Source organism: Centropristis striata, chromosome 20 (genome assembly GCF_030273125.1).
Source record: "Centropristis striata isolate RG_2023a ecotype Rhode Island chromosome 20, C.striata_1.0, whole genome shotgun sequence".
Lineage (NCBI taxonomy): Eukaryota > Metazoa > Chordata > Actinopteri > Perciformes > Serranidae > Centropristis > Centropristis striata.
In genome coordinates, this window is record NC_081536.1 from 12,237,519 (window position 1) to 12,251,781 (window position 14,263).

At 39.6% G+C, this 14,263-nt stretch overlaps 1 protein-coding gene across 3 annotated transcripts; it reads right to left on the minus strand.

The window, feature by feature from the left end:
- Window positions 1-159: 159 nt before the first annotated feature.
- Window positions 160-11,520, minus strand: mapk8a (mitogen-activated protein kinase 8a). 3 transcript variants are annotated; one of them, XM_059323800.1, is made up of 12 exons: window positions 11,349-11,520; window positions 8,913-9,079; window positions 8,210-8,339; window positions 8,039-8,097; window positions 7,798-7,936; window positions 6,425-6,590; window positions 5,456-5,527; window positions 4,844-5,026; window positions 4,627-4,751; window positions 4,429-4,492; window positions 3,107-3,184; window positions 160-1,990 (listed from the first exon to the last, which is right to left on the minus strand). In XM_059323800.1, the coding sequence occupies exons 1-12, from the start codon at window positions 11,355-11,357 to the stop codon at window positions 1,812-1,814; spliced, it is 1,371 nt and encodes a 456-aa protein (XP_059179783.1). In that variant the 5' UTR covers window positions 11,358-11,520; the 3' UTR covers window positions 160-1,811. The 3 variants fall into 3 exon arrangements, with proteins under 3 accessions (XP_059179783.1, XP_059179782.1, XP_059179784.1); XM_059323799.1 differs by lacking the exon at window positions 5,456-5,527 and adding an exon at window positions 5,930-6,001 and having other exon boundaries at window positions 11,349-11,518; XM_059323801.1 differs by lacking the exon at window positions 5,456-5,527 and adding an exon at window positions 5,930-6,001 and having other exon boundaries at window positions 1,923-1,995; window positions 11,349-11,516.
- Window positions 11,521-14,263: the final 2,743 nt, after the last annotated feature.

Consider the following 14,263-nt stretch of genomic DNA (forward strand, 5'->3'; position numbering starts at 1 on the left):
TTAAAAGAAAAAACGATGTGACACATTAAAATTCAACTCTTTTATTTGCTGGAGTTGAAGGTAGACAGTTTCCATTTCTGATGTATATAATTGGTCTGTTAGTGAGGCAATTTCAGATCCAAAGGCTAAACTTCACACCTGATCAAAACACACACAACAGGTTAACTCTTTGCTGTCAGTGTTTGTTCGAACCATCAGAAGACTGCAGCATCGTCCCAGTAATACTCAGTGGCTTTCCCGTCTTTCCTCTAAATGTACCTGCACTAAAACCAGAGAAATCTCATGCGTATTCTACTCTATCTTTTCTATTTTAGAGGAGATGGAGGAGAGGAATAACAAACAGAGGAAGCCACAGATCAGATGTGGCACAGAACGGGTCAGGACATGCGTCACAATCCCCAAAGTGCATTCTGGGAGCTGATGCCAGGGGTTACTGCCTGGAGTGCCCGACCATGAAAAGGGCAAAGGGACAGGTTGGGAATTTGAGCCATCAAATACATCCAAAGGTTACCATGGCAGGTAGCGTTGCCTGTTTCCTGACTTTTAGAAAACATACATCTACAGTAAAATGTACAGATCAAACACTGACTATATTAATCTATGAATTATATTGCACAGAAAACAAAAATGAAACAAAATGCATATAAATAGTACTTCTGAATGAAATGTACATTACATACAATAGACGCCTCCTAGCTTGAAATAAATAAATAAATAACGCAAATACAGGAAAAAAAAGTGTTTTCGCAGTTCTTTTGAATGACGTGTGCCATGATACTGTATCGTCAAAAACGTGTGTGTGTGTGTGAGGTAGAACTCAGAAAGACGCACCACAGGAGAGAGGAGCGTCTGAAACACAGAGAGGATTAAAAAATCATTGAACTGAGTAAGGGCACTTAAATTAAATATGTTAAATAACAGACAGCTGTGAATAATGTCTGTAAGAACCTGCCAAAAAGGTAAAGTGACTAACTCAGACTCCGTCTCAGATGACAGTCCCCAGATACAGAGCTCATTCTAGCCAGTGGAGTGGCCTATGTTTAATTGTTACAGCGCTAACAGAAGTCACTGGCTCCTCACATTTCTATTCACTTACATTCACCCTGTTCCTCCTCATCCAACAGACCATCGCCTACAAATTACATCTATCTAAACAAGTCAAAGTACAGTCAGTATGCTAGAGTAAAAAAGAAATTCAGTGTCATGGCAATAGACCATTTGCCTGCTTGTCAAGATGCACACAATCAGAGGTGATAATACTAAGTTAATTTGGATACACCAAAGGACGCTTTCTACAAGAAAGATGAGGAACAATATCAAAATAAAATCATTCATTTGCAATTGAATCCAAGATGAAGTGCACTATAATCTACTGTTAAAAAGAGAGTTGGTGTAGATTCATTCAAATGTCCAAAAAAATAATACAAAAATGCCAAATGAACAATTCAAAAATATACTCAACATAATATTGCCGTGCTAACAGTGGTATCTGTGTAGCAGCAGGAGCTAAAAAACAGCGATGTGAAAAGTACACTCAAATCCCTCTCTTTCATGACATACATCACAGATTCACATCAAAACATACTCTGATTCTTTGCAGCAAAAATACAGTAATAATGATACAATTTCAACCCACAATCATTTACAGCAGTTTAGAGGGGAGGGGGAAATAAAACAAACTGTACATTAAAAGCGCAGCTCTACAAACTAACATGAGAAGTTCCATTGGCCTCTCCCGTCACACACTGATGAGGAAAGGTTTGCTTTTGTGTGTGTGTGCGTATGTGTGTGTGTGCGTGTGTATGTGTGCGTTATCTGCAGCAGGCCAGTGCACCGAGAGAGGTGTGGCTGTCCAAGCTGCTGTCTGTTTCAGAGGTCATGGTGGGGTCACTGCTTGGGTCAGTGGGCTCTGTGGACATGGACGAGACATCATTGGCCGAAGAGGAGGAGGAGGACGTGGGCTGAGGGGGGCTGTCGATCACTGCTGCACCTGTGCTGCGAGAAACACACGTCAACGCATAGGTTTCATTGAAATACACAGGATACTGCTAGTGTCTGCTGAGTCACAAATGCAGATGTAAACAGTGCCAAAAATGTCTCAGTAAGCACTGGTTTCATCATTTGCAGGTCAAAAGAAGTGTTTTTTAGAAAAAAATATTGTAGCGATATTACAACAGTATGATGGAAATATCCAGATTTTGCTCTCAAAATATTGCGGTTATATTCTTGGATAGTATTTATTAAAACCCTTGAGATGTGCCAATAAAATAAAATAAATATCAAATATAGAAATGTAGGAGATTATACTGTGAACACAGCAATCAATCTATATGAATTGACACCTTGTTTATTTTACCAGCTGTTCATATTAACTTTAATTGTACGTTTTGATCATGATTATTTAGTTATTATTTTATTAATTTTTCAGGGAGTATATCCAAATTCAAGATCATTACTAACCTTGAAAACATAACAGCTAAAATTAAGCTTTATTAATCTTTTAATCTTTAACGACTTTGTATAAACCTTGTATGAGTATATATATGAATATTTACAGGCAGATTATTCCAATCAGATGGAGCTTAAAAACATAAAGGCTTTCTCAGCTGTAAGTGACAAGAACACAAACAATTTGCTGAAGAGTCTTAAATGATGAGTGGTACAATAAAAAAATATATATATTTTTTTAAAGACAGTGAGGGTAATAAAAATGGATACATTAAGTAGAGAAGTGTCTTTATTCCCCAAAACTCTTATTATGTATTATGTAAATTTCAATACATTACACAAAAATATTGAAATGCTGTTGAAACAACGATTGTACGTAACTTTTTGACCAAATGTATCCCCAGACCTGCCACAGATATCTAGGTTAAACCTGCATATATGAATTATTAAGTGAACTTCATATAAAAATGTTAAAAGTATTAACTTTTTTTTTGCATGATTCCATCATATAGAGTGTCAGAATCATGTGATACAAAACCTTGTGATCACACTTTCATGTTCGCATCAAGCCTCTGATAAACACCCATCATGCGCCTCCACTGATTCACTATTTATCCTTTTCACCTCCTCTCACCTCCCAGTTAAAATGATGACTCACCTAGAGGAGGCGGCTGGCCTCTTATCACTCCATTTCTTGACCACTCCTCCCATTCACTCACTTCCTTGTAAATTAGCCCTATAAATGAAGGAACAAGAAAAGATTAAGCGAGGCAGGAGACACAAGAGAGAAATCATTGATGTGTTTTCTGTGCGGTCACAGTGTATTGCATACTGTACAGTCCAAACAGCATCATGTTTCTAACTTGGACGGGCTGTGCTGGTGTGACCCTTCTAAAAATGAGTGAGGGGTCATTATCACCTGGCAGGGGTTAGGATGAGCTCATCCTGCTGCACAACTGAAAGTGATATTTACTCACAATCTGACGTCCTCTCATGCATCCACAGAATCAGGTTCCCCACAGTGGAAAACACTCACTGAGAGGCTTCGAGGGGGGATTTCAAGTCACGCAACGCACTCGCTGGCAACTACAGTGGAGATACAGAGCTCCTCGGGCAGCAATTCCTGTAACTTACTGACTGCACATTTACTGGCTGTCTCACTGGATTTCATGGTCGACATGGTTTATTTTTGTGCTTCCAATGAATAGAAAATAATCACGTCACCACTGGTGATCTGCTAATCACAGAATCTGACCAACTTACATAACATTTTTTCTATATTTGAAATGTTTTCTTTATTGTGTCACTATTTGTTCTGGTGTTTTGCGGCATGTCTATGGTGAAACCAAAGAGGAATTTCCACTCAGTGGATAATAAAGTTTTCGTAATCGTAATTGTAATAATTTCGTATCTATTTCATTGGAAGCACACCTAATTTGCAGAACAGGGAATGCAAGTATAGTTCATTGATGTTATAATGATGAGTTGTTGCATATTCATATTAGATGTTAAATTAACCAGCTTGTTTGGTAGCAACTTGAAATTAGGGTTAAGGTTCTTCTACCCTTATACAGGTCATTTCATATCTCCAATAACGATATTATATCAAATGTACTTCATACTTCATAGGATCAACACATAAAGCACCATTCAAATTACGGAAATGTTGCTGTAACGCAGTTTAAGACATTCTTCATACATAAATCACCATATCCTTATGCCTATCCCTACTTGAAACCTAATTTTATCCATCCATCTACATTGACCTTTAACTTGCTATTTTTGTGGTTTAACATTGTGGATACCCATATCAATTTCAAAGTAAATGTATTTTATCGAACTGTTAACTTTTAACATTACTGAATTAAACCTCTTAGGAGAGTCCTGTGCTGCCTCAGGAGCCAGAAGCCAAATAATAAACTGAAAGTGACATTGCAAAGTGTTGCGTGCTGCATTAAGAATCTTAGTATGCTGTCTAACCTTTCCACTCCTCCACGGTATGCTCCCTCTCATCCAGCTGTTTGTCGAGGACCTTTGGAGGCGGCTGAGAAAGAAAAAATGGTGTAAATGGCACATCGGTGGTACGAAAGCGAAGCCAACTTTCCACTTCAAGTGATGTAATTAAAATGTCATGCGACCCATTTAAGAATCATGCACGCCGACGAGCGATCCACTTACCGCTTCCACTTCAGCTGGGTCGTACCAAACGTTAATATAGGGGTGCTGCAGGGCCTCGTCTACAGAGATGCGTTTGGAGGCATCGATCACCAACATCTTGGATAAGAGATCTCGAGCTTGGCTCGCTGAGGGGGGAAATAGATAAGATGCTGTGCTATTAATCACAAGTCTACAAATGGGGTTTGATGAAGGAGTTCTGGATGAGAGAAAACGCTACCTTTTAATTTGTTGTGGTCGGAGTCAGCAGGGAAGAGCACATCTGGGAAGAGTTTCTCAAAGCTGTAGCCTGCATAGCGTGGCCTGTTTTCTACATACGTTCTTACTGACTGATTCAGCTTCATTAGAAAGTCCTGAGATGGAGTGCCGAGCTGCTCAATTACCTTGTTCCACTGGTCGATGTCTGAAGTGTAACGTTAAGGAAACACACAGTATTGACTCCACACACACATAAAGTAATTCTCCATTAGGGCAGGGTGACATTTAACATTCTTTGAAGGTGCAAAAAACACCAACAGCTCTATTTACGTACCTAACACACACACATACTTTGATCACAGGATATAGTGATGCAGCCACTCATTCCTTTCCTCTGCAGCTAACACATAACTATTACAAATACTCTCTGCGACTACTGCCCTTTATCATCTGGTTTGGCTCGACACTCTCACAATACTCGGGTGCAGCAGAGCGATAATGGAGGTCATGTTTGTCGGTTGGAAAATAAAAATGGAAAGCAAAGTGACAGAGGGAAACTCTCAGGATGGTGCTGGATCTCTTCACACAGAATGAAGTGATGACACAGTGATCAATCGATGATGGGGAAGGATACGATCAGTGCCGGGGAACAACACGCTTCCCCTGATCATCTCGGCCACTATGCAGCCGACTGACCATACATCCACTGCAGGTGGACATTTAGATGGCAGGGAGGTGGACATGCAAACAAAATGGTGAGATTAAAAAAAAAAGCACAAACAAAGTGATGCAAAATGCAGAATGGTAGCGTATGATGGTGTGAGTGGAAGGGAAAATGGAGAACATGCAGCATCAGCCAGACATATTTGAGAGAGAGAGATGCAGATACAAATGAAAGCTGACATGTTTACAGCCAGAAAGCTTCAAATCAGGCATGTTATACTGTGCTAAATTAATAATTCCCCATAGCCTGGCACAACATGCCGCATTCAAGCCAAAAATTGGCTAGGGAATGATCTGACAGTCTGCACAGCATGAAGCACAAACACTTTAAAGAGACTGTTAGGATTTACAGCATAAAGAAGAATTTTAAAAGACCCAAGGATACAGTCCCTTCCTGGGAAGAGGATTTTATGGCGAACCATTTCCGCCAGTATGCAGCCCACAGACCATATGTCCACTAGTGAAGTGGAACAACAGTAACCAAAGCAGATAAGAGGTGAGAAGAATGCACAACAACAGGTTAGTTTCACGTAGGAGGCCGGTTAGTGAGCAGTTTGTTACAGCAAAGTCTTATTATGTGCAGGTGCACCATGCAGCTTACACACTGTTATCAGCAACATCTATCTTCAGGTCTCTGTATGTGAGTTAATATGGATCCAACACAATTATTTATTTTATGGTGTATTACAGTGTACCAATGGAAATTAACAAGGTAGAGCTGGGCGATAACTCAAGCTGATCATTTATTGTCTGCAAATACGTCATAAATACTATTTATTTATTGAATAACAAGAAAACATGCTCTATCTGGTATATATCATTATAAAGATGCAAAATGAGCTGTATCTGCATAGAAGAATTGTTAGTAATTATTACTAACCATTGGCTTGGTAGCCCATGCCCAGGATAACCTCTGGTGCTCTGTAGTAGCGTGTAACCACATACGGAGTCATGAGGAGGCCCGTGGCAGCCGTCCGAGCCAAGCCGAAGTCCAGAATCTTCAGTGTGCAATCTGACTTGACAACTATGTTACTGGGCTTGAGATCCTGCAGAGGAACACACAACAGAATTCATGAAAAAAGGAGATCTGCGACATCAAAACCCTCAAGGCAAAGTAGTAAATAATGATGCATTATTATTATTATTATTATTATTAAATGAGCAGAGACTTAAGAATTTGAGTTTATTTTTTCAGTAAAATTAGAGAGCCTGCTTTTACCCAAAAAAGGGAGAGGACATAATGCAAGGGTAAAGTACCCAGGTGTGCTGTTCCCATCTATGTCTTTTTTTTAAAATGTTGTCAATTAGAAATAATGACAAAAATGTGGTTGTGTATTAGCAAATGTAGTTCCATCTTGTCCTGATTTCTCTTTAATATGTTCAAGTAGAGAAGTGGCACGTATGAGAGTGTCTTACACCGTTCAGAGAAAATGGACCCCACATTTCAACATACTGACCAGCAGCACTGGTCAAACATGTGTATGTCATCACAGTATTGTCACATGATATCAGCATGCTGCATTATCCATCATGACTAAAATTCAGCTGATAGTCTGCAGGGTCCAGCTCCCGCTGCAGCTATTTCCAAAAGATTATTTATTTTTTGTCAGTGTCATGTTTCTCTGCAGTACAAATTGGTTATTGAGGTCTTTTATTCAAAGTTCACAGTTTCCAGATGAATCAAGCAGTGGCATTTTACAATATTGATTTTGCTTCCTTCGGCATTCGTTTAATATATGTTTAAGTAACTACTAATTATGAAGCAATTATCAAAGATTAGAAACTCTTTATCGCCAAAATATAATTTGTCATGAGATGCACACCTGGCTGCATGTTTCTAATATTAGGACAGTTTTTTTTGTTGTGAGTCTTTCTCTACACCTGCATATTATTGATCCATATGGTGATATTATACATTGCCCTATTCGAAAATGAGGTGAGAATCTGTATCAGCTCACATGAGTTTCAGTAAAGCTGCTAGACATCAAGTTCAAGTACATTTAATCAAGAAGAAGTTTACAGTCAAAGAAATGACACAAATGCTAATGCGCTTTTATAGATGTTTTATATTGCCAATATATTTGGAAGAGGGTTTAGTTGGTGATTAAAAGACTATATTCATCATCTAACGGTGTTCCAGTTGACGGTTTGCCGTTACACTTCAGTGTCAAGTGTCACAGAAGCTTTTAACGGTTCCTCCACTGGACACCGGCCTGGCATCAGTCTGTGCAGTGACGGCCAGCTGATGCTTACCCTGTGAATGATGCCGGCAGCATGGAGGTGTTTGATACCACACAACGTCTGATAGAGCAGATAGGACAGCCTCTCGTGGTCCAGCTCCATCTGAATGACCTGGCACAGGTTGGCATCCATCAGCTCCATCACCAAGTATCTGACGAGGCAGAAACAAAAGCATTTCAGAAAACATACAAGATTATATAATTCAATTTTATGCGCTCAATAAGTGCATCTACATTTCACATCGTTTACTTACACATCTTGGAATTCTTCTAATGATTTTTGTGGTGTAAATACATTTAAAAGGCCAATGATCTGTGGATTTAAAAAAAAAAAGTGAATCAGAATTTGAGTAACACATAAAGTATACAAATACCATAAAAATATTGCCTGATGATCATGTGACAGAATTTATGTGCATACTTACATTTTTATGATTGACACATTTCATTAGGACTAGTTCTCTGTACGCCCTCTTGGCATGGGTTTGATTCTGAAACGGCCGACTCAGCTTCTTGATGGCAACATTTCGTTCAAGGATTTGGTCATAAGCAGAGCTGAGGAACAATAAGGTCAAAATATATCAGCATAGGAATGAGATATTACAGGGTTGTGGGTGTGTCACCTCTAGGGTTGCAACAGTATTTTCACATCAAAACCCTCTCAGAAAATATCACACGGTATATAACACAATTATTATTTTACTATTATTATGACAGTAGTAGTAGTCGTAGCAGTATCAGTTACAAAGACCATTAAAGGGAAATTTGAAAAAAAATATTTTTTGGGCTGAAAAATGCTTGACTATAATTTAAACTCTAACCATTTTTATTGGAAGTAATTGTATAAAGGATCTGTTTTGAAAATAAAGTGAATAAAATAGTAACATAGATAAGCAAATGCAGACAGTATGATAATGATTAATTATCATGCCACTGCAATAGTCACCTCAATAAACCAAACACCATCAAAACAAAAATACCAAGTATAAAAATTTTTTATAACAATTTACAGTTTGTATGAATTCTTATTGTGAAATCTTTGGTTCTCATGAATGTTCTGGTGATGTACTGGAAGCATGTTTCAGCAAGAAGTTGTTGACTCAATGTGGACGAGGTTGCAACACTCACCAAACGATTCCTTGTGCTCCAGAGCCGATGGGTCTTAGATTCTGGTACCGCTTCAGTACTGTGAACGTCGAATCCCCAACGTCGAGACTGTAGAACTCTCTTTCCCTCTTGTTTTTGTTCATGGCGAATTCTTCAATTACTGCTTTCTGTGCATCCAAAAATGTCCTCTGTGTACACAAAGACAGGCACGCGTTTAAATATTTTGCAGTGCCAGGAACAGATACAAAAATTTAAAAGTCAAATGAAAATCCCAACTCCCAAGAAAGCAGATTAGAAGTAAAGGAGAAAAGACACTGCTGAATTTCACACTTGAGGCGAGCACTGCGGTTCCTTATCTCAGCAACTCAGCAAACACACCAGGGTGGAAGATTTGATATCATCAGCAGTGGTGGCAGAACAGCAGGCCACGGAGAGGACTACTCCATCATATGAAACATGACTCTCACAGTGACTCTGTCACACTGGAAAACCAAGCCCGGTGATAATTCCTGTGAGTTTGGATCCCAGCCCAGGACTCCAGCCCAGTTCTACAAGCGGGTCTTCCACAGGCACATGTTAACTGGGTCAAGTTGCACCATGCGGCTGTGAGCCCAGATAAGACACAACACAAAGACGCCAATTTGTGTGCATGATGTCCCCGAACAAGTTCCACCTAAAATCTAAAAAAGGAGAAAACTCTAACATCCTTTTCCTATCTTCATTTCTTACATAAGCACCATAATCACCCTCCCCGTTCTCCCACTCTGCCGACACACAGTCCATATGAGGGATATAATTGCCAGAAAAAAATGAGTCAGCTCTCCTTCTGTTCCTCCAACGTCACAAAGACGTACATAACATCCACCTCCCTCACAACATGAAAATAGACATGCCGCCTCTTTTTAGATTACAGACAGGAAGACAATTACACTCCTCTAAGTTATGAAGGCTTAAATGGCATTGCGGTTAGTGTGCAGCACTGTTGATTGTATGTGTCCCTCTGTGGTAAGGTCATAATCATAATAATGGCTATCCATGAGGATAATTGCGGTCAGGTCAGTGCAGGGAGGGAATCACAGGCTGATTTGATCCACTAAATTCAGATTCGGTCGCACACACACACACACACACACACACACACACACACACACACACACAGTGTTAATATTATCGCCCCTGCTGAGAAATAACTAGTATTGATGCTTACAACTACATGCTGCATCGACAAATACCTCTGAAATCAATGGCACACTATTAGATTGCAGTTATGTGTCAGCTGCAGTATTTACAAGGAATGCAGCAGCAACATCAGTAGTCTCAGCTGCACCTCAGAGGTCTGGACCTCATGGATGGATATGAGGGCATGGAGCTGTACAGTAATACATAGGTGCCTTGTATATTCTGCAAAAGCAGAAATATAGTGAGGCCATTCCTAGAGTGCACTGCCCTCTAATGACTAAACCTCTGTTTTCTCTAAACAAGCTGCTTCAGCTTAATGATTTAATGAATGGTTTTGGCAGCACACAGCAAATGGACAAATCAGATCCTCACAAGGGTGATTAGAATAAATATTATGCTAGAATAACACAAAAATAGGCATGCTTGTAAAAAAAAATTCACTGTTTTACCACATACAATCACCATATCAAGCAATATGGTACAGCTATTACATCACATACCATGAAACAAACCCACATTAAATCTAGTAGCACACATATGACCAATGCACACAGCCTAATAATTTGCCATATTATTTCTAGAGGTGATATATCATCTAGTTTTCTCATAATTCAATGCACCATTCATCAGCAGATGAGTAGAACAATAAACAGACACATTTTTAATCTAGTTTATGCATTTTCTCACATATTATGCTCATATATGCAAAGCTGAGACAGTTTTTTCCAGTCCACACATGCAAACTGTAGCAGGGCAAAGATAGACACAGGGAGATTAAAGACCTTGCTCCATCTACAGCAGAGACTGAGTGGACCAGTATCGACCCCTTATTTATTTTAACTGGACGTCAGCGTGTTAACCTTGGCCACACGACCCCTCGTCATGTCTTGTCGACGGTAAGGTAGCTGGCAGGTGAATGACTGTAGAAAAGAGCCGTGCATGCTAAAACATAGCACGCCTGAATAAACTGCACAAGAAGACATATTTTCAGCGATGATAATGACCGCCATATCGTGAAATGACAGAGGGCCCGTTTGTGAACACAGTGCGCAGTCGGTAGTCATACAAGACTCAATCTAAATACACCGTGTACGGACGGATCACATTGTTACGACACGAAAAGAGAATATTTCGGGTAGTTATAAGAGAAGCTACAATGTACCCGCCTTAAACAACAACCACGTCGGTAAAGCAGCGTGCACATAGCGACATACGACCCTCCCCCACGGCCAAACAATAAGCACGTCTGAGGAGCAGAGGTGCGAATCCTCATCTTACCTCTGTCATCAAATCAAACTATCGATCCACCCGCGGTCCGATCAGCGGCGAAATGTTCCCGACTATTTGTTTATGCCGCCGGTGAAGGAAGATTTATTCCGTTGTGCGGCTTAAAAATACATGACCTCACCAAAATCACTTGCCTACGTTTCCATCTGGCTACTACTGACAGGCCAGGACGCGCAGTGCGCACGGGGCATGCGTCCCAGCAGTACGTCACTCATCCACTGAGACACACCCACCACCTCCTCCATCCATCCTGCCTTCCTTCCTTCCTTCCTTCCGCCTGCCTATCTATCTATCTATCTATCTATCTATCTATCTATCTATCTATCTATCTATCTATCTATCTATCTATCTGTCTGTCTGTCTGTCTGTCTGTCTGTCGCATTTTATTACTTCCTTTTAAAACATGTTTAACATTATTTTATGCTCTTTAGGCATATGTCTGCAGTAAATGCATTGTAAAGGGCAGACTCTGGCATAAATCAATAAATACTGCATGATAGATATTGAGATTGTATTGCACAAATTTTGTAAAATAAGCATTTCCAAATGGTGTGGCCTAATAAAGAGATAATTATGAGGCTTCGTATTTTCCTGCTTTATCATTCATGTATTTTTTGTGTAAAAAAAAATAGAAAGAATTGTTCACATGAAGTGCCAGGCTATATGATTTTATGGGGCACTGAGCACACAGGTCAAAAGGTTATTTTTTTATGTAACTAAGTGTATTGGAAACTGATGCCAATTTTTGCCACAAACTGTCTTTGCTGCAAAATCCTTCACAGATGTGAATGGAAGGACAGCCAATGGCAACAAAAGGTCATATGGTGAAACACAGGCAGCTTCAAGCAAAATAGTGAAGTATATGGACAAATTTGCCATTTATGTGTGAAAGAATTTATTTTCTGCTTCATTTCTTTCTTTCTTTTAGCTTTTTTTTTTAACTGCAATGGCTTGTCACAGAGGTTGAACTGAAGGCCTGAACAAAGTCCCAGAAAAAAATAAGGATTTTTAAAATCTTGAATCATGCAAAGCTACTCCAGTGAAGTCCCAGTATTAAAAAATTAAAATATAGAGCTCGAAACTGAGCATAATGGGTCCCCAGTGTCTAAGACTTAAAACCCGGCAATCGTGATTGACAGGCATGAGCATCTTGATTTTCTGCATTGTTGCATAACTTTGTAGGGAAAATGGTCTGCTATTCTTTAAATTCAAAACAATAGACAGGTTACATCTTCCTGGAATAGTTAACATTAAAGCATGTTTTGGTGTATATGATGGGTTATTTGCTTCAACAAGACAAATTCAGGCTAGAAAAGGAAAGTGATCTCAACAATTACGTCAACCAAATGTTTCCTGCATGTGCCGATCACTTCTCCACATTGGCCAGGATTTTTCCTGATTTTTTCAGGAATGTAGGAGATTCTTAAACATCAGTGAACGTTAGTGAACACAGGGGGGAACAAGTCTGTTATAATAATTTGGTAAACAGATAAAATGGCCTATCAATAAGATCAATAGTTCAATAGTTATTTAAAAGTTAGTTTGTGAGTTAGTGAATTAGTCAGTCAGTTAGTTAGTTAGTTAGTTAGATAGTTAGATAGATAGATAGATAGATAGATAGATAGATAGATAGATAGATAGATAGTTAGTTAGTTAGTTAGTTAGTTAGTTGGTTAGTTGGTTAGTTAGGGGTGTAGTTTTCAGGCAGGGTCCAATGGGCAAATTCTCAAGTATTGTATTTAGGCACAATTTTACTTGATCATCTAGGCTACAATTCATGCTACTTTAACCTTCTACCCTGCTACCTTTCAAATACTTAAAATGCTGTACTATTGTAGCCACTCTACTACTTTAATATGACAGCTTTACTCACTTTACAGACAGAGATAAATCTAATCATAATAAATCCTGATATGATTACAGGTTGAGAGTTAAGCTACCCAGCAGCATATAAAGTAATGAAAATGAGCTCCACCTACTATCGGCAACATTCAAGTTATGAACTCATGAATGCATCAATAATTAGGCTATAATCCAATTAGCCTATGTATATTATATATGAATATGAGATGCTTTAATCTGCATAACTGAGTTCATCCTTTTGATATTTTTTGTATATTTTGATGCTATTACTTATGTATTTTTACATTTTACTACTCACAGTAAAATGTTGAATGCAGGACTTTTATTTCTACACAGCAGCATTGACACTGTTTTGCAGAGTGATGCTGCAGTGATACACCTATAAATGAACTGAGGGTTGTTATTTGCATGGCCAGTGTAATGATTTGGGCCATTTTTAGCATCTTTTACCCCGTGGATCCTATCTGTCCACGTTAAACAATGGGATCATTGTGGGCTATGACATGCATAGGCTCTGCAGGAATCCATAGCATAGTAGTTAGGGTACCATCTGGAGTTCATGCATCAGTTTCTACGCTACAACAACGGAGGTATCCACGGAGCCATGCTCTGCGAAGGCATGTGACTGAATAAGGACATTAGGTAAAATTACGTTAACTTAGCGCTGAGTAGTTTAAATTCTCCCTGCACCCACCTGACAGCCCTGGATGCTTGTTATTTATCCTTGTCCCTGCGCAGATACCCCGGGGCCTGCAGAGACAAGCTGCGCGCAATAGAAAAGAGAAACGGCATGGATAAACGTCCCAGCACCGACTCCCGCAGGAAGACACGGCTACTACGGTTTCTTACCCCTTGTTCGAAGAGAGCCCGCAGTGTTATGATCATCGTGGGGGAGCAGCCCTACAGCAGCAAGCTACAATCCGCACGTTTGGCCGAGGTCGCTCCTCGTCCTTTCCAGGCTTCTTTGTAGCGCACCTACCGCCGGGGATCCACCGCACCTTTGGGCGTCAGACGGATTAGTTAAATCGGTGTAGCTGATCTCA